The sequence below is a fragment of the Palaemon carinicauda genome, chromosome 17, assembly GCF_036898095.1.
Source record: "Palaemon carinicauda isolate YSFRI2023 chromosome 17, ASM3689809v2, whole genome shotgun sequence".
Taxonomy (NCBI): Eukaryota; Metazoa; Arthropoda; class Malacostraca; order Decapoda; family Palaemonidae; genus Palaemon; species Palaemon carinicauda.
The window spans coordinates 47,537,579-47,557,902 of NC_090741.1; the positions used below are offsets into that span (position 1 = coordinate 47,537,579).

The window sequence follows — 20,324 nt, forward strand, 5'->3', positions numbered from 1 at the left end:
AGGCACTGAGAGTTTATAGTGCCTTGGAAAACATTTATCCTGATGTATTTATAAACAGAGCATGCCAATATTTTGGTATATACATGCTAATATGAAGACCCTTATTCAAGTTCTACTTGAATTAGCTGAAATTGGCTTTCCTGTTGCATCCAGAAATTTCTTAGGTCAGAAAGCGCCAAGGTGCTTTATGCCTGTACAACCAGGGTAGTCTCGCAAGCATAACTGAAAAGATGTTGATAAAAGCATCAGTAAACATTGAATTAAAGTATTTGATTGATCACAAAATAGACAAGAAAAAAAAACATGCAATTGAGAATAAATATGAATAATCATCTTTCTCAATAGTGTCTTATTGAAATAACATTGGAAATGAATTCTCCCACTAGAAAGGAATGGTGAGTTGAATGAAACAGAGATAGTTTAATGATCTGTAAAGCTAATTCCTCCTACCCCCCCCCAAAGAATTTAACAGTGACATGGTCACACGTAAAGGAGTCCAGGTGATTTAGTTTGTTTGTTCGAGCACCTCTTACCCTTTCAGCAAATGAAAGATTTAGTTATCTTAGGATTAATACTGTATTATATATTTAAAGTTTAAATTGATATTTGTTATAGTTTAACTAGAAAATATTTGTTAAAGGGAATGTGTGGAACGTGGAAGGGAAACAGTATGGTATTTGGAACCTAAAAGCATATTACCAGTACTGAATTACTAACTTCATACAGTGCACCAGTTAAAGTACAATCTAGACAGTATCCTGATTGAGGTGTAGTACTATCTGCTAAAATTGCATCAGGTAAAATATAATGTAATTAGCTTCCCAAAATGTATAGCACTGAATGATTTATGGGGGAGATACAAATATCTAGGTTGACTGCAATGAGAGTTTATAGATTCATGCTGGTCCGAAGTGAAAGCAATAATGGAGGGTTAAGTGAACAATTATTCCCAAGTGGCGGGAAGCCACCAAAAATGTCATGATGAGACAGAGCACAGATGATTCAGTAAGAAAGAATTCTTTGTTGTTAATCTCACTGCAACACTCACTAGTTACTAGAAGAGCAGCCCTCGTCATTCCATTTGTAGCCATATTCCTTCCGCATTTCAACGCAGTCTTCTGAGCTCCAGAATCCGTTGTTTGGTTCTCCGCTGTTAAATCTAAGTGGTGATAGTAAATATAAATGAAAAAGAAACAAGATGGTGTGACATATTATGAACAAATATATAATTATCAGTATGTGATTGTAAAACGATCCTTACAACTTGTATGTAGAGGTTTCTCCAGACGACCAAACGAAGGTTCCTTCTTTAGCTTTGTCATTGTAGCCTATCCATGTGTTATCACTTAGCAGACCTTCATAAGGACGAAAAATACTTTTAATATTCAGAGGATTCAATGATATACACTATTATCTAAGATGCAGAAGCTTTGAGATATTCAAGAAGGGAAAAGATGCTTGTGCTAGAAATTAATGTGATATTAAAGGCCGAGTCTGTAAGAAAATTTTACACTGTCTGATGGACCAAATGATGCTAAAATAATCATACATATTCTATAAGTAAAGAATATAATGTTAATCCACTCTCCATCAGTTAAATGTGTGTTTTTCAAAAAGATAGGACAAAGTACAGAGCTTTTTCAAGAGTGAGAATTCCCTTTATAAAGGCATCATATACTGTAAGTTTTGTGTATAGGATAACATACAGAGCTTTCTTAGGCATTAAAATTCCCTTCGTAAATGTATCATATACTGTAAATTTTGTGTAATGCAATACTAAATACTATTAATACTCAAGAATGACTGATTATTTTTCATTGGAATTATGCGTTTCAGAAAGATTCCTTTTCCATGTACATTTTTGTTCTAAGAAAACTGGTGTAAAAAGGCCGAAAGTACCCAATCAGTTGCTTACCTTTAACAAAGTTCTGTTCATTTAATGAAGAGATTGTAACGTAAGAACCACCTTTATCTGTGCAGTATTTATTTCCCGAGTCCCAAGAGCCTTTCACTGAAGACACTTGGTAGCATGAGTCAGCGAACCTCTGCCATCCACTAGGACAGACATATACTGGAGCAGGTGTAGTTGTAGTTGTGGAGGTAGTTGCTGTGGTGGTTGTGGTTGTGATGGTCGTAGTAGGAGTGGTGGTGGTAGTTACAGGTACAGTTGTGGTAGTGGTGGTAGTGGGCATAGTTGTGGTTGTAGTTATTGTAGGTTCAGTGGTAGTAACTACATCTATCTGTTCTCCGTTGTTAACTTGTTCATTTTTACCACATCCAGGATTGGTGGTTTCTTGAGGTGCATTTGTTTCTATTTCTGGAGTTGTTGTAAGTTCAAGAGAAGTAGATGGTACATTTGTGGTAACATCAGGTGATTCAGGTGTGGTAGTTTTTGAAGTAACAAAGGAAGTACCTGGAGTTTTTACTTCATTGTCGCTATCTAAAGTAGATAGTTCTTCAATAGTTGTTTTCATTCCAGGATTGGTGGTTTGTTGAGGTGAATTTGTTTCTATTTCTGGAGTAGTTGTAAGTTCAAGAGAAGTAGATGGTACATTTGTGGTAACATCAGGTGATTCAGGTGTGGTAGTTTTTGAAGTAACAAAGGAAGTGCCTGGAGTTTTTACTCCATTGTCACTATCTAAAGTAGATAGTTCTTCAATAGTTGTTTTCATTCCAGGATTGGTGGTTTGTTGAGGTGAATTTTTTTCTATTTCTGGAGTAGTTGTAAGTTCAAGAGAAGTAGATGGTACATTTGTGGTAACATCAGGTGATTCAGGTGTGGTAGTTTTTGAAGTAACAAAGGAAGTGCCTGGAGTTTTTACCTCATTGTCGCTATCTAAAGTAGATAGTTCTTCATTAGTTGTTTTCATTCCTATAACTGTTGTACCTGTGACTTCTGCAGAGTTTGTCTCAGTGAAAGAATTCCCTGAAGCAGTTGTAACCTCAACACTAACACTACTTATTGCAGAACTATTTTCAACATATGAAACTGATGCCCCTGATGGAGATGAAGTTTCGGAAGCTGTTCCTGAAACAGTTTCAGTTCCTGAAATATATTGTCCTGAAACAGTTGCAATTCCATTGCCAGTGGTACCTGTAACAGATGTATTTTCAACATAAGAAACTGAAGCACCTGATGGAGATGTTTCCGAACCAGTAACTGAGGATCCTGTTCCAGAGGCTGTTTCAGTTCCTGAAGTATATGTTACAGAAGCAGTTGTTACGCCATTGCTAGTGGTACCTGTAGCAGATGTGCTTTCAACATAAGAACCTGAAGTTCCAGAAGCAGATGTTTCAGAACCAGTAGCTGAGGATCCTGTTCCAGAGGCTGTTTCAGTTCCTGAAGTATATGCTACTGAAGCTGTTGTTATTCCATTGTTAGTGGTACCTGTAGCAGAAGTGCTTTCAGCATAAGAACCTGAAGTTCCAGATGGAGATGTTTCAGAACCAGTTATTGAAGATCCTATTCCAGAGACTGTTTCAGTTCCAGAGGTATATGCTACTGAAGCTGTTGTTATTCCATTGCTAGTGGTACCTGTAGCAGGTGTGCTTTCAGCATAAGAACCTGAAGTTCCAGATGGAGATGTTTCAGATCCAGTAACTGAAGATCCTGTTTCATAGGATGTTTCAGTTCCTGAAATATATTGTGCTGAAGCAGTTGTTATTCCATTGATCACACTGTCTGTTGCAGATGAATTTTCAGTATAAGAACCTGAAGTTCCAGATGCAGATGTCCCAGAACCAGTAGCTGAAGATCCTGTTCCAGAGGCTGTTTCAGTTCCTGAAGTATAGATTACTGAAGCTGTTGTTATTCCATTGTTAGTGGTACCCGTAGCAAATGTGCTTTCAGCGTAGGAACCTGAAGTTCCAGATGGAGATGTTCCAGAACCAGTAACTGAGGATCCTGTTCTAGAGGCTGTTTCAGTTCCTGAGGTATATGCTACTGAAGCTGTTGTTATTCCATTGCTAGTGGTACCCGTAGCAAATGTGCTTTCAGTGTAGGAACCTGAAGTTCCAGATGCAGATGTTCCAGAACCAGTAACTGATGATCCTGTTCCAGTGGCTGTTTCAGTTCCTGAAGTATATGCTACTGAAGCTGTTGTTATTCCATTGTTAGTGGTACCCGTAGCAAATGTGCTTTCAGCGTAGGAACCTGAAGTTCCAGATGGAGATGTTCCAGAACCAGTAACTGAGGATCCTGTTCCAGAGGCTGTTTCAGTTCCTGAGGTATATGCTACTGAATCTGTTGTTATTCCATTGTTAGTGGTACCCGTAGCAAATGTGCTTTCAGCATAAGAACCTGAAGTTCCAGATGGAGATGTTTCAGATCCAGTAACTGAAGATCCTGTTTCATAGGATGTTTCAGTTCCTGAAATATATTGTGCTGAAGCAGTTGTTATTCCATTGATCACACTATCTGTTGCAGATGTATTTTCAGTATAAGAACCTGAAGTTCCAGATGCAGATGTCCCAGAACCAGTAGCTGAAGATCCTGTTCCAGAGGCTGTTTCAGTTCCTGAAGTATAGATTACTGAAGCTGTTGTTATTCCATTGTTAGTGGTACCCGTAGCAAATGTGCTTTCAGCGTAGGAACCTGAAGTTCCAGATGGAGATGTTCCAGAACCAGTAACTGAGGATCCTGTTCCAGAGGCTGTTTCAGTTCCTGAGGTATATGCTACTGAAGCTGTTGTTATTCCATTGTTAGTGGTACCCGTAGCAAATGTGCTTTCAGCGTAGGAACCTGAAGTTCCAGATGCAGATGTTCCAGAACCAGTAACTGATGATCCTGTTCCAGAGGCTGTTTCAGTTCCTGAAGTATATGCTACTGAAGCTGTTGTTATTCCATTGTTAGTGGTACCCGTAGCTAATGTGCTTTCAGCGTAGGAACCTGAAGTTCCAGATGCAGATGTTCCAGAACCAGTAACTGACGATCCTGTTCCAGTGGCTGTTTCAGTTCCTGAAGTATATGCTACTGAAGCTGTTGTTATTCCATTGTTAGTGGTACCCGTAGCAAATGTGCTTTCAGCGTAGGAACCTGAAGTTCCAGATGGAGATGTTCCAGAACCAGTAACTGAGGATCCTGTTCCAGAGGTTGTTTCAGTTCCTGAGGTATATGCTACTGAAGCTGTTGTTATTCCATTGTTAGTGGTACCCGTAGCAAATGTGCTTTCAGCATAAGAACCTGAAGTTCCAGATGGAGATGTTTCAGATCCAGTAACTGAAGATCCTGTTTCATAGGATGTTTCAGTTCCTGAAATATATTGTGCTGAAGCAGTTGTTATTCCATTGATCACACTATCTGTTGCAGATGTATTTTCAGTATAAGAACCTGAAGTTCCAGATGCAGATGTCCCAGAACCAGTAGCTGAAGATCCTGTTCCAGAGGCTGTTTCAGTTCCTGAGGTATATGCTACTGAAGCTGTTGTTATTCCATTGTTAGTGGTACCCGTAGCAAATGTGCTCTCAGCGTAGGAACCTGAAGTTCCAGATGGAGATGTTCCAGAACCAGTAACTGAGGATCCTGTTCCAGAGGCTGTTTCAGTTCCTGAGGTATATGCTACTGAAGCTGTTGTTATTCCATTGTTAGTGGTACCCGTAGCAAATGTGCTTTCAGCGTAGGAACCTGAAGTTCCAGATGGAGATGTTCCAGAACCAGTAACTGATGATCCTGTTCCAGTGGCTGTTTCAGTTCCTGAAGTATATGCTACTGAAGCTGTTGTTATTCCATTGTTAGTGGTACCCGTAGCAAATGTGCTTTTAGCGTAGGAACCTGAAGTTCCAGATGGAGATGTTCCAGAACCAGTAACTGAGGATCCTGTTCCAGAGGCTGTTTCAGTTCCTGAAGTATATGCTAATGAAGCTGTTGTTATTCCATTGTTAGTGGTACCCGTAGCAAATGTGCTTTCAGCGTAGGAACCTGAAGTTCCAGATGGAGATGTTCCAGAACCAGTAACTGAGGATCCTGTTCCAGAGGCTGTTTCAGTTCCTGAAGTATATGCTACTGAAGCTGTTGTTATTCCATTGCTAGTGGTACCTGTAGCAGATGTGCTTTCTGCATAAGAACCGGAAAATCCAGATGGAGATGTTTCAGATCCAGTAACTGAAGATCCTGTTACATAGGATATTTCAGTTCCTGAAATATATTGTGCTGAAGCAGTTGTTATTCCATTGATCACACTATCTGTTGCAGATGTATTTTCAGTATAAGAACCTGAAGTTCCAGATGCAGATGTCCCAGAACCAGTAGCTGAAGATCCTGTTCCAGAGGCTGTTTCAGTTCCTGAAGTATATGCTACTGAAGCTGTTGTTATTCCATTGTTAGTGGTACCCGTAGCAAATGTGCTTTCAGCGTAAGAACCTGAAGTTCCAGATGCAGATGTTTCAGAACCAGTAACTGAGGATCCTGTTCCATAGTCTGTTCCAGTTCCTGAAGTATACATTACTGAAGCGGTTGTTATTCCATTGTTAGTGGTACCCGTAGCAAATGTGCTTTCAGCGTAAGAACCTGAAGTTCCAGATGCAGATGTCTCATAACCAGAAGCTGAAGATCCTGTTCCAGAGGCTGTTTCAGTTCCTGAAGCCGTTGTCATTCCATAGCTAGTGGTGCCTGTTGCAGATGTATTTTCCTCATCTATAATTGAAGTTCCTGATGGAGATGTAGCATATGTGTAATCAGTAACAATAACTGATGTTTCTGCTGCAGATGATTCCTCAGTTGCAGATGTTGCACTTGAAGTTTGAATTGTTGTTGCCAATGAATTGCATATGCCACTCTCATCTCGATAGTTGTTAAGGAGTTCTTCGTCTGTAATAAATCGTTCCCACATTATTATTGTGTAAATTTTCTTCTTCATATTTTAACATGTAAAGTTATTTCATAACTGAAATTATCTATGATTTTCAACCTGTAATTAACTACATAGAATATATTTTGTAACCCAACGTTCCCAAAAAATTTTAAACCCTTACCTGTTGCTGATTCAATAAGTTTGCACGAAACTCCATAGTAGTTGTATTGCAATTCCACCATAAGACTGAATGGCGAGAGTGCAGATAGCCTCTTGTAGACTGATCCCGCTGACCAAGTCTTAAACAAGAGGAAACAATATTATGGTTCCCTCTTTTCCAAACCTTCAATAAGTGTTTGGGGACTTCAGGCACATTGGACCAGCTTAAGCACCGATTTTGTGAGAGAGAGGTTACTTTCAGAAAGTGTCACACAAACTAATTCAATAGCTTCCTTTTTAAAACATATTGCTATCATACTTTTCATAGAGTAGATAATATTTGTAGTATTACTGAAGTTATTTATGTTTGTATGCTTGTTGCTGAAATGAGGATGTCTGACTCCTAATTTATAGAAATTAGATAAAAAAAGCTTTAGATAACATAAAACACTTGTAGCTACTTGCGAATTTCTTCCTCTACAAAAGGAGAACACAACATTGTAGCTGGTAATGGAATGTATCCAAGGAAGGAGAGAACTTGTTTTTAGACCCCAGAATCAATGTGGACTGAACACTGAAGATCCACAAGGCAAAACAGACTGAACGAAAGGGTCCGGTTCAAGTGGCAATAGTTCAAAGAGTACGAGAATGATGAAGTATATTTACCTGCATATCACCGGGGCATGTTGATGAGCAGGTCACTTGTGGGATTTGGGCAGAGAAGTCTAAGGAGATTGTCTCGCCACACACCTGGGATGTCACTTCCTCCCTCAGAGACGCACAAGACCCCAGCTGAGGATCGAGATGATGAATAGATATGTAGAAGGCTGTTTACATCTCTAATTTTGTTAATTGCATCATTATTTTAGTTAATTACTTCTGTATGCAATCTATCAATCCTCAAAAGGTAGATTTCTCTGATTTATGTTTATTTGGTATTTAGATATCTTGGGTATGTATGTTGGGCCAAGTTATGTCAATATAGTGACAAATGTCTTTGGCGGAAAGATTTGGCCTTAAATTTTGAGTAAAGCTCACTTTTCTGGTATCCTTTTTCAATAATTGAATTTATTTATCCACAATGAAATTATTTCAATATAGATTGACTACAATGAATGATTCAAGTGCGCTTCGATATTTGAAACTTATGACGTCAATAATAAAGAAGTTTTGTATCTGGTAAATCAAATTAGGTCATTTCAAAAAGCAGTAGGCGTAAAAGGCTCTCAATTTACCGTTGCTGAAGACAGCACCAAGAAGAGAAGCTGGGAGACCTGCATCTTCTCTGAGCTGAAGAAGAAGAAGAACATGTCTCAGCTGAGCCAACCCCCTCCTTATATACACCAGTGCTGTAGCTTCAGTGATTAGCCTCATCTTCAGTGGGGTGGTATAGAAAAGGCTCTCACTCGTCTGGAGGTATAGATGTCCTCCATGTAATTAGGCCTGATTTGGAGGCGTCTCTTATGTGCAGCAATTTTGTCATCAATAGCAATTTACTCTTCAAATATGTAGTTTTTTCAAAGCAAATCAAGTGCATATTTGTCATATCAATATTGTATCGGTATAAACGGCTGTGTATACATACAGAAGGACTTATATATACACACAAACATCTATGCACAAAAAGTATGTATATATACAGTATATATATATATATATATATATATATATATATATATATATATATATATATATATATATATATATGTAGGTAATAGGTTGGCCAGGGCACCAACCACCCATTGAAATTCTACTGCTAGAGAGTTATTGGGTGCTTTGACTGACCAGGCATTACTGCATTGGATCTTTCTTATTGGTTACGGCTCATTTTCCTTTTGCTTACACATACACCAAATAGTCTGATGTATTCCTTACATATTCTCCTTTGTCTTCATATACCTGATAACTCTGAGATTACCAAACAATTCTTTTTCACCCAAGGGGTTATTCATATCATTGTAATTGTTAACTTGCTACTGTCCTCTTGGTAAGGGTAAAAGAGACTCTTTAGTTATGGTAAGCAGCTCTCCTAGGAGAAGGACACTCCAAAATCAAACTATTGTTCTCTAGTCTTGGGTAGTGCTGTAGCCTTTGTACCATGGTCTTCTGCTGTCTTGGGTTAGAGTTCTCTTGCTTGAGGGTACACTCGGGCACAATATTCTATCTAATTTCTTTTCCTCTTGTTTTGTTAAAGTTTTTATAGTTTATATAGGAGATATTTATTTTAATGTTTGCACTGTTCTTAGAATATTTTATTTTTCCTTGTTTCCGTCCCTCACTGGGCTATTTTCGCTGCTGGGACCCTTTGGCTTATAGCATCCTGATTTTTCAACTGAGGTTGTAGCTTAGAAAGTAATAATAATAATAATAATAATAATAATAATAATAATAATAATAATAATAATATTAATGATAATAGTAATAATCCTGACAGTGATATTCCTCTGTCCTTCTGATCTCCCATATCTATGATCTCGATTATTATTAGAAGTGTTTTAAATTTAGTACAGTTGGCTTCATTAATTCTGGCACACTGTCGTCTCCTTAGCTTCCCATGAAATGTACCGGAATTAATGAAGCCAACTGTACCATTTTAAAGAGTCAAGCCCAGTGGAAGCTCGTGGCTGAAATTAGTGGCCCCAGAAAATGTGTAGCTGTTGTAAAAAGGAAACAAATATAGTTATAAGAAAATTAATCCTGAAACCTAGTGGAATACTAAAACAACAATATCAAACTTATTTTACTTATTATAACTTAAATTGTTACTGTTCAAGCTTGGTCCATTCATTTAGAAATTTTATAAGCCATTCTTCGTTTTGATATACGTCGAAGGATCAACAATTTTCTCCTTTATCTCAGGAGAATTGCTCTAAATATTGAAAAAAGGCAAATTAGAAACAGCGCAGTGGCCGAAGTCTCTCTCTCTCTCTCTCTCTCTCTCTCTCGTCATAGGATCTCAGATCCATAAGGACATTCCTTTAATGATATGGTATTCTGCCCGGTCAAGGACTCATACTAGGGATACTATTTATGGCTTATTAGAATATATGTCTCCCTTATATAATCAAGAGCAACGTGATGGATATATATATATATATATATATATATATATATATATATATATATATATATATATATATATATATATATTTACTAAGCTAAAACCGTAGTTGGAAAAACAGGATGTTATAAACCAAGGACTCCAAGCAGGGAAAAATAGCCCAGTGAGGAAAGGAAACTAGGAAAATATTTCCTGTCACGCTCAGCGGCATTACCAAACGTATAACTACTCGGGTTTTCCCCTCGGGTAGGGGGAGAGGGAGTAGTTGTGTTGTAGTTTTGAAAGGGGGAGGGGTACTAAGGGTTAAATCTGTGTGTGTGAACATCTCCCTAAATATTTAGCCGTATTCTGTTTCTTATTTTTATGATTTTTTTTTCTTATTAGATATGTTGAAAGATAACAATTTTAAAAATCTTTTACCATAACCTTCTGGTAATTGAATTACGTTTATTTACAAAGTACACTGAGGAAAGGAAATATATTGCCAATTTTTGAGAGAGAGAGAGAGAGAGAGAGAGAGAGAGAGAGAGAGAGAGAGAGAGAGAGAGAGAGAGAGAGAGAGAGAGAGAGAGAGAATTATCTCGATTATATCAAAGGGTTTTTTCCTGGTTACTTGTCGTGAGGATGGAAGGAGAGAAATTTACCTTTAGGCTTTTGTGGGTAGATTTTGTGTTGTAAAACTTTGCAAAATGGTTTACATCTCACTTGCAGTTACTAGATGTTTTATTTTATTTGTATATTTAAAAGAAATATAAGGGGGGTTCTAGTGAGATTGTCAATTAATGTTAATGTTATTGAGTTATTTTATTGTCTTTGCATTTATTTTTCTGCAATATTGATTTTTATTTCGCAAGTTATTTGTTAGTGTTTAATCTAACATGAAAATTAGCACAGCTCTAACTCGTTACTTTCTTTGGTCGTTGCAACCTCAGTATCCTTGTGAGCTAAGGATGGGTGTTTTGAGGGAGTTTTTCATTAAGAGACATCTCCAAATCTGTGATGTTTTCTTATTAACAACAAGAGGCTTCAGAATTCCCTGAGAAGATTTCATGGGCGGTGAAGAGGTTTAGGTTACACACCCAAGCATTATTGAAAGTGGCAGGCTTTGTCAACATGAGGTTATTTTCCTCTTTTAATTTAAAGGGAAATTTTCATTTTCAAAACAGGATGTCTTAACTCTTGGTCTTTTTATTTATTTATTTATCTATTTAGGTATTTTATTTTCTTTGTGGAATCTTTCATCTAATAAACTGGAGGACGTTCCTTTCTCTCTCTCTCTCTCTCTCTCTCTCTCTCTCTCTCTCTCTCTCTCTCTCTCTCTCTCTCTCTCTCTCTCTCTTGTTTATAAACCAAGGACAGGTTCATAACTATAAATATCTAATACTAGGTCACCGGTATACAGTAGCGACTGCATCGAATAGCTATGTCTATATATCATCTCTATCATGAATTTCACCTGTTCACTCAAATGTTTGAACTTTCTTGATTCATCATCATCATCATCATCTCCTCCTACGCCTGTTGACTCGAAGGGCGTCGGTTAGATTTCGCCAGTCGTCTCTATCTTGAGCTTTTAAATCGATACTTCTGCTCCACGAAGACTCCCTTCTCATGTGAACATAAGGGTTGGAACTGGCTCTGTAGATAGAAGAAATTGAGATTCTTATGGTAGGCTGTGTTCTTTGATGAAGAGGTACAAACTTCTTCTCATGTGAACGTAAGGGTTGGAACTGGCTCTGTAGGTAGAAGCTGAGGTTCTTCTAGTATGCTATGTTCCTTGATGAAGAGGTACAAAATCCTTCTCATGTGAACATAAGGGTTGGTACTGGCCCTGTAGATAAAGAAGGTAATGTTCTTCTAGTATGCTATGTTCCTTGATGAAGAGGTACAAACTCTTTCTCGTGTGAACATAAGGGTTGGTACTAGCTCTGTACACAGAAGAAGCTAAGGTTCTTCTAGTATACTATATTCCTTGATGAAGAGGTACAAACTCTTTCTCAAGTCAATATATGGGTTGGTACTGGATCTGTGGATGGAAGAAGCTAATGTTCTTCTAGTATCCTATGTTCCTTGATGAAGAGGTACAAACTCCTCATGTGAACATAAGGGTTGGTACAGGCTCTATAGATAGAAGCTGAGGTTCTTCTCGTATGCTATGTTTCTTGAGAAGGAGTTTTTACCTCTTCATCAAGGAACGTAGCATGCTAGAAGAACCTCTGCTGCTTCTATCTATATAGCCAATTCCAACCCAATTGTTCACGTGAGAAGAAGTTTGTACCTCATCATCAAGGAACACAACATAATAGAAGAACCATAGCTTCTTCTATCTACATATCTAGTTTCAACCCTTTTGTTCACATGAGAAGGAGTTTGTACCTCTTCATCAAAGAACATAGCATACTAGAAGAACATTGGCTGCTTCCATCTTCAGAACCAGTACCAACCCTTATGTTCACATGAAAAGGAGTTTGTACCTCTTCATCAAAGAACATAGCATACTAGAAGAACATGAGCTGCTTCCATCTTCAGAACCAGTACCAACCCTTATGTTCACATGAAAAGTAGTTTGTACCTCTTCATCAAAGAACATAGCATACTAAAAGAACATTAGCTCCTTTTATCTACAGGGCCAGTACCAACCTTCATGTTCACATGAGAAAATGTTTGTACCTCTTCATCAAAGAACATATCATACTTGAAGAACCTTGGCTTCTTCTATCTACAGGGCCAGTACCAACCCTTATATTCACATGTGAAAGAGTTTATACCTCTTCATCAAGGAATATAGCATACTAGAAGAACATGAGCTGCTTCCATCTTCAGAACCAGTACCAACCCTTATGTTCACATGAAAAGGAGTTTGTACCTCTTCATCAAAGAACATAGCATACTAAAAGAACATTAGCTCCTTTTATCTACAGGGCCAGTACCAACCTTCATGTTCACATGAGAAAATGTTTGTACCTCTTCATCAAAGAACATATCATACTTGAAGAACCTTGGCTTCTTCTATCTACAGGGCCAGTACTAACCCTTATATTCACATGTGAAAGAGTTTATACCTCTTCATCAAGGAATATAGCATACTAGAAGAACCTCAGCTTCTTCTATCTACAGAGCCAGTACCAACCCATATGTTGACTTGAGAAAGAGTTTGTGCCTCTCCATCAAGGAATATAGCATACTAGAAGAACCTTAGCATCTTCAATCTATAGAGCCAATACCAACCCTTATGTTTACTTGACAAAGAGTTTATACCTATTCATCAAGGAACATGGTGTAATAGATGAACCTCTGCTGCTTCTCTCTACAGAGCCAATAGCAACCTCTATGTTCACATGAGAAAAAGTTTTTACCTCTTCATCAAGGAACATAGCATACCAGAAGAACCTTATCTTCTGTCTTCAGAGCCAGTACCAACAGTTATGTTTACTTAACAAAGAATTTAAACCTCTTCATCAAGGAACATAGTGTAATAGAAGAACCTCGGCTTCTATTTACAGAGCCAGTACCAACCCGTATGTTCACATGAGATAGAATTTTTACCTTGTCATCAAGGAACATAGCATACTAGAAGATCCTTTGCTTCTATCTACAGGGCCAGTACCAATCCTTATGTTCATTTGAGAAGAAGTTTATACCTCTTCATCAAGGAACCTAGCATATTAGAAGAACCTCAACGTCTATCTACAGAGCCAGTACCAACCCTTCTATGTTCACATGACAAAGAATTTTTACCTCTTCATCAAGAAACATGTCATACTAAAAGAACCTCAGCTTCTTTTATCTACATACCCAGTCTTCTTCTTTTTCTGCATCTTTTCCCACTTCTATGTGGGGTCGATGTTGTTTTGAATCCAACAAAATTGTTTTAGGCACCCTTTGTGGATATGACTGCATATTAGAAAAAGCTGAGATTTTTCCCTCTGCAGGGCCAGTTTTCTAAATCATTCCAACTGAGCAACCATAAGGTTGACATCCGGAAGAATACATTTAGGAAACCGACCATTTGTTCACATGGCAAAGGCTTGTACCACTCCATCATGGAACTGTTGCATACTAGAAGCAGCTCAGCTTTTTCCCTCTGCAGTGCACATCCTCTAGGTTACTCCAACAGAATTGTTTCCTGTATACGTTTAGATTTTGCTTTTTTATTTCTCCTATTAAACAACATCCTTTTTACTCTTCCAAGTTCTCTTCTTTGATAACCTCTTGTAAGCTATTTCTAATCTTAGCCAAGGAGTCATCTATTGCGGCCCTTTTAATATGGTTTCTCAAGTCCCGAGATAGTCCATGATGATTTCCTTCTTCCTTTATGTTTCCTCGTATGATATTTTCAAAATACTGGATACGCCTTTCTACAATTCCATCTTCTATTTCTTCAAGGAAAACCTTCTGTTTCTTTTCTCTTTTCTCATCTTTTAGAGCGTCTTCCCATAGTTAAACAGGAGCATATACTTTGTCACTCTTTTCTTGTGAGATTTCATCCTGTGCAATTTGTCTAATCCTTTTGAAGGCCACATCTTTTGCTTCCCTTCTAAGATGCTTTCTCTCGTCCTGAGATATTTCTGCAAGGTCAGCTTTTTGTTTGCGTCCCATTACTTTTACCATTATAATTTCTTCATAATCATCACCTTCACTAGGAGAGTCTCCTTCTGTTTCTAGGTTATTTGCTTCTTGGTATCCTTTAAGTTCCTTTTCACTGTTCTCACTTCTGCAGACGTTTTCATTTTATTCTTCTGATAATTTCTTTTGTATTATTTGTGTTATCCTTGCCAAAGCAATATCCTTGGCCTTCTAAGATTTTTTCTCATGTTTGGAGATTGTCCACGAAGATCGCCTTCTTCTTGCATGTTTCCTCGTATGATATTTTCATGAAGATCGCCTTCTTCCTTTATATTTCCTCGTATGATGTTTTCAAAATACTGGATACGCCTTTCTACAATTCCTTCTTTTATTTCTTCAAGATTAACCTTCTGTTTCTTTTCTGTTTTCTTATCTTTCAGAGCCTCTTCCCATAGTTGAACAGGAGCATATACTATGTCACTTTTTCCTTGTGAGATTTTATCCTGTGCAATTTGTCTAATCCTTATGAATGCCACACCTTTTGCTTCCCTCCTAAGGTGCTTTCTCTCGCCCTGAGATTTTCCTTCGAGATCAGCTATTTGCTTCTGTCCCATTACCTTTGCTGTCCTAATTTCATCATAATCATCACAATTACTAGCAGAATCTCCTTGTGTTCCTGGGCTATTAACTTCTTGGTAGTCTTGAAGTTCCTTTTCAATGTTCTCACTTTTCCATACGTTTTTATTTTGTTCTTCTGATAATTCCTCTTGTGTTCTTTGTGTTATCCTTGCCAAAGCAATATCCTTGTCCTTCCTATTAAGATTTTTTCTCAAGTTTGCATGATATGTTCACGAAGATCGTCTTCTTCCTTTACGTTTCCTCTTATGATATTTTCACGAAGATCGCATTCTGCCTTTATGTTTCCTCGCATGATATTTTCACGAGGATCGTCTTCTTCCTTTATATTTCCTCTTATGATATTTTCACGAAGATCGCATTCTGCCGTTACGTTTCCTCGCACGCTACTTTCCCGGGGATCTCCTTCGGCCTTTACGCTTCCTGGCACGCTACTTTCCCGAGGATGTCCTTCGGCCTTTACGCTTCCTGGCACGCTACTTTCCTGAGGATGTCCTTCGGCCTTTACGCTTCCTGGCACGCTACTTTCCCGAGGATGTCCTTCGGCCTTTACGCTTCCTGGCACGCTACTTTCCCGAGGATGTCCTTCGGCCTTTACGCTTCCTGGCACGCAACTTTCCCGAGGATGTCCTTCGGCCTTTACGCTTCCTGGCACGCTACTTTCCCGAGGATGTCCTTCGGCCTTTACGCTTCCTGGGACGCTACTTTCCCGAGGATGTCCTTCGGCCTTTACGCTTCCTGGCACGCTACTTTCCCAAGGATCTCCTCTGGCCTTTACGCTTCCTGGCACGCTACTTTCCCGAGGATGTCCTCCGGCCTTTACGCTTCCTGGCACACTACTTTCCCGAGGATCTCCTCCGGCCTTTACATTTCTTCGTACGATACTTTCACGAAGATCGCCTTCTTTCTTCATGTTTCCTCGTGTGATATTTTCAAAATGCTGGATACGCCTCTCTACAATTCCTTCTTCTATTTCTTCAAGGTTAACCTTCTGTTTCTTTTCTGTTATCTCATCTTTCAAAGCCTCTTCTCATAGTTGAGCAGGAGTATATACTTTGTCACTTTTATTTAGTGAGATTTCATCCTGGGCAATTTGTCTAATCTTTATGAAGGCCACGTCTTTTGCCTCCCTCCTAAGATGCTTTCTCTCGTCCTGAGATTTTCCTTCAAGATCAGTTTTTGTTTCCTATTTCTATTGTGCTCTGCGTCATTTCTAATAATTTCTTCATATTTCATAACGTGATACCTTAACCTTTCCTTGTTTTGTAGTGAAGAACTTCTTTTTGGAATTCCTACAATTCTAGCTAAGGCCACTTCTTCGGACTCCCTTATTGGATTCCTTCTGATTCCAAGATAATCCTCCTGATTCAGTTTCCTATTCCTAGTCTGTTTTGCATCGCCTTTAATAATTTCTTCAAAGTGCGTAACAAGTTTCCTCACTTTTCCTTTGTTTTCTAGTGAAGGCCTTCTTTCTTGTTTCGGCGTTTTTTTTTTTTTTTTTTTTTTTTTTTTTTGCATTTTCTCAAAATTCCCAACCAAATCAATAATGATTCCTCGTTGTGGGTTTTCACCCTTTTGTTTATTCAAAGAGACCCTGTTTGGTTCCATTACGGAACAAGGACGGCATACCTTAATTCCCGAATCACCAATCTTATTGTTCCTATTATTAATTATAAATCCATTAATAACTTCGTTATTCAAAGCCACTCCGCAATAACAACAACACACATTATTACAATTCTCCATTTCTGTCAATACCTTTCCTCCACCTTGATTTTGGTATATTTTGAAAAAAAATGAACTTGATCTGGAGACATTCAAAACCAAACAGATCCCGGAGCCCAGAATGTCTTCGGAGAATTCGAGAGTCTTCAAAACAAAACAGATGCCTGAGCTGGATTCGTGATCAGATGAAAGATTCATTTTGTTAATTTTTCACGATTTCTATTTTGAATACCACAAAATCGACAGAAATTATCACAACACTCCTTTTTTAGGCCAATGTCTACTACAATCGGCTTCTAAAATCATTTACAATAGGATAACATAAAGGAGAAGTAAAGACGATTTTCTAAAATTAGTATTTTATTCATTAGAGCTACATTGAATATATTAATCAGTGGAATACAAATGGTAGTACAATAAGAATTCCAATACAAAATCGAAATATTTGTAAGGAATTTTAGGTATTTAGAAATTCAGAAATAAATAATTTCATAGATGACTCTGAAGACGAAAAGAATTTTCCTCAAAGGCTTCAGAAGACCACAAGATCCGCTCCAGACAACATCACTGCTACATTCGGGCTTCAAGGTCTTCCTCGGATTCTCGACGCTTTTCAATCTTCCTCTGTTCTTCCAGTTTCCTTCCTGATCTTCAATTGCCAACGAAGCTCCCAATGTTCCTTTCCTGCACGTCTTTCGCTTCTTTATCATTTCATCCTTCGGCAAACATGGTCTTCTCCCTGCATGACATCCCCCAAAACCGCTGCATTCTTCTTTGCGGAATTGGAGAGGTTTTCCCATCCTCTTCCTGAATACTTTTAGGAATGGCGTTCTTGTGACTTTAGTCGCTGTAAGATCAATGATCTTCGCGTTCCTCCACAACTAAATTTGAACGAGGATGATGTTAGATCGGCCTAAGGCAAACCACGGCCTTCATGCATTGGACAGACCGTAAAATGCACAGAAGGACGGACACGACGAAGATGAAGCTCTCCAAAGAGCTCTCGAAGACGACCATCGAAGGAAAGCAGAAGCTGCAGTCGGTCTAAACTAACTCGTTTTTCTGTACTGGCGAAATTCGTCTGCTACGCTTTGAACGGATTCCAGTCAATCTCTGTTTGAACAACGGAAGACCACTTCAATATAACGGGTAGCTCGAGAGAAACTTCAATAAAAAAAATCCGAATATTTGTGGAAAAAATCAAGCATGTAGAAATTTACATCAAAGAATCTATTCGATAAATAATTTTGAAGAGGAAAATTTTCCGGGTTAAACCGTTTTGTTTTCCTTCTCAAATAGCGATATCTGGCATCTCTCTCACTACGTCTACAATTCTTTGTAAAAGTAAACCTTTCGTTATAACAATGCTTTATAACAATTAACACAAATAAAATAGATATAGAATATGTTTTTTTATTTAATCTTATAATAATATAAATTTTTATATAAATAAAAAATGGTAAAATCTAATGGAATGTCCTTCAGCAACTTTGAAAGAGTAAAAACTCCCGTTTTCTATTCTCGCCTGGTTTACAATAAGTTGGTCTTGTGTTTAACGTTATATTTGTTCTGTGAAGTTTTTTTATTAGAATAAGCAAACCTACAAACATAAATCTTTATTATTCATATATAATATGCTTAACTTAGTTGCTTAAGGGATAATTACAGCTTTTTGCATACGCAATATGCCTCTCAAGAGAAAGCATTTTGCTCTACGTGCAAGACAGACTTCAATGCTGAATAACATAATCTCACACTCCTTCGATAAACGCCCTTAAACCGGGAACCTTTCGATGCAATAAAAGACAAAGGTGCATTGCACATAAATATACAGTAGGCCTATACATAATCTAGGCTATGCTCTAAGTCTATACGTTTAGAGGCTATACTGTAGGCCCATGCGTAGATGGGCTATACCGTATGCCTAATCATAGATGGGCTATTCTGTAGGCTATACATAGATAGGCTTATTATAGGCCTATTCAAAGATCAGCTATAATGTAGGTCTATTCATAATAGGCTATACTGTAAGCGTGTATATATATATATATATATATATATATAGAGAGAGAGAGAGAGAGAGAGAGAGAGAGAGAGAGAGAGAGAGAGAGAGAGAGAGCCTATACTGTAAGCCTATACATATATGGGCTATACTATAGGTCTCTCTCTCTCTCTCTCTCTCTCTCTCTCTCTCTCTCTCTCTCTCTCTCTCTCTCTCGAGACCTATAGTATAGCCCATATATGTATAGGCTTACAGTATAGGCTCTCTCTCTCTCTCTCTCTCTCTCTCTCTCTCTCTCTCTCTCTCTCTCTCTCTCTCTCTCTATATATATATATATATATATATATATATATATATATATGTGTGTGTGTGTCTCTGTGTGTGTGTGTTTAGGGCTCTAAAAATTGTCATTTTAATCCTTTTCAATGTATTTGATTGACTATATCAACAGTTTTGTATATATATATATATATATATATATATATATATATATATATATATATATACACATACATATATACTGTATATACACATATGTATAAAGATGGATAAGTATGGGATAGATAGCTATTGGTAAACAAAATGAGATTTTGAAAACAAAATGCCACTTTATCTAAAAAGAAAAGTATTAAATCAGATGGTATTACCAGTATTCTGTTATGCATGAGAAACATTCCAGACTTACAAAAGCCGTAGAACGTAAGCTAATTACAATTCAGAGAGCTGTGGTAATAATAATGATGGTAATAACACTCAGAGACAGAAAAAAAGCAACATGGATACCAGAGCAAACTAAAGTAGAAGATAGTCTAACAACATGTAACAAAATTGATTGGACATGGGCAGGACGTATAATGAGAATGACAGATAATAGATGGACATTAAGAATAACAGAATGGGTTACTAGAGATTACAGAAGAAGCAGGGAAAGTATAGAAGACGATGGATTGACGAACTAAGAAATTCTGCGGGTTTGGAATGGCGTAGAAAGACCAACTTCCATAAACCAGTAGGCGAGAGAATAACAATAGATGTATCACATTATGGGTGAGGCCTGTATCTCTATATGATTGATTGTGGTCTATAGTCCATTTCTTTTATCGAGGCATATTTGCACCGACTCGCAGCGGTGCCCTTTTAGCTCGGAAAAGTTTCCTGATCGCTGATTGGTTGGGCTAGATAATTCTAACCAATCAGCGATCAGGAAACTTTTCCGAGCTAAAAGGGCACCGCTGCGAGTCGTTGCAAATCTGCCTCGGTTAAAGAAATGGACTATAGACAGTGGGAATTTGAAAGGGTTTGTGGTCAGAGAAAGTGTCTGAAATTGCTGGTGAGTTAGATTTAATGTTCCTAGAGATGGAAAAGATGGGCGATATGCTGATAGACT

At 37.9% G+C, this 20,324-nt stretch overlaps 1 protein-coding gene and 1 long non-coding RNA gene across 2 annotated transcripts in view; one reads left to right on the top strand and one right to left on the bottom strand.

Annotated features, from left to right (window-relative positions):
• The window catches only part of LOC137656721 (mucin-22-like), an 8,269-nt gene extending 18 nt beyond the window's left edge, over positions 1 to 8,251 (bottom strand). The window contains exons 1-7 of the mRNA XM_068390957.1: positions 8,183 to 8,251; positions 7,614 to 7,739; positions 6,970 to 7,087; positions 1,916 to 6,805; positions 1,262 to 1,355; positions 1,049 to 1,159; positions 1 to 222 (exon numbers count right to left, since the gene is read on the bottom strand). The exon at positions 1 to 222 is cut by the window's left edge and continues 18 nt beyond it. Of these exons, the coding sequence (XP_068247058.1) occupies positions 186 to 222; positions 1,049 to 1,159; positions 1,262 to 1,355; positions 1,916 to 6,805; positions 6,970 to 7,087; positions 7,614 to 7,739; positions 8,183 to 8,227 (5,421 nt within the window). The 5' untranslated portion in view covers positions 8,228 to 8,251 and the 3' untranslated portion in view covers positions 1 to 185. The remainder of the gene's footprint in view (positions 223 to 1,048; positions 1,160 to 1,261; positions 1,356 to 1,915; positions 6,806 to 6,969; positions 7,088 to 7,613; positions 7,740 to 8,182) is intronic.
• Positions 1 to 20,324, top strand: part of LOC137656729 (uncharacterized) — a 289,131-nt gene that overhangs the window by 122,953 nt on the left and 145,854 nt on the right. The window lies entirely within an intron of this gene.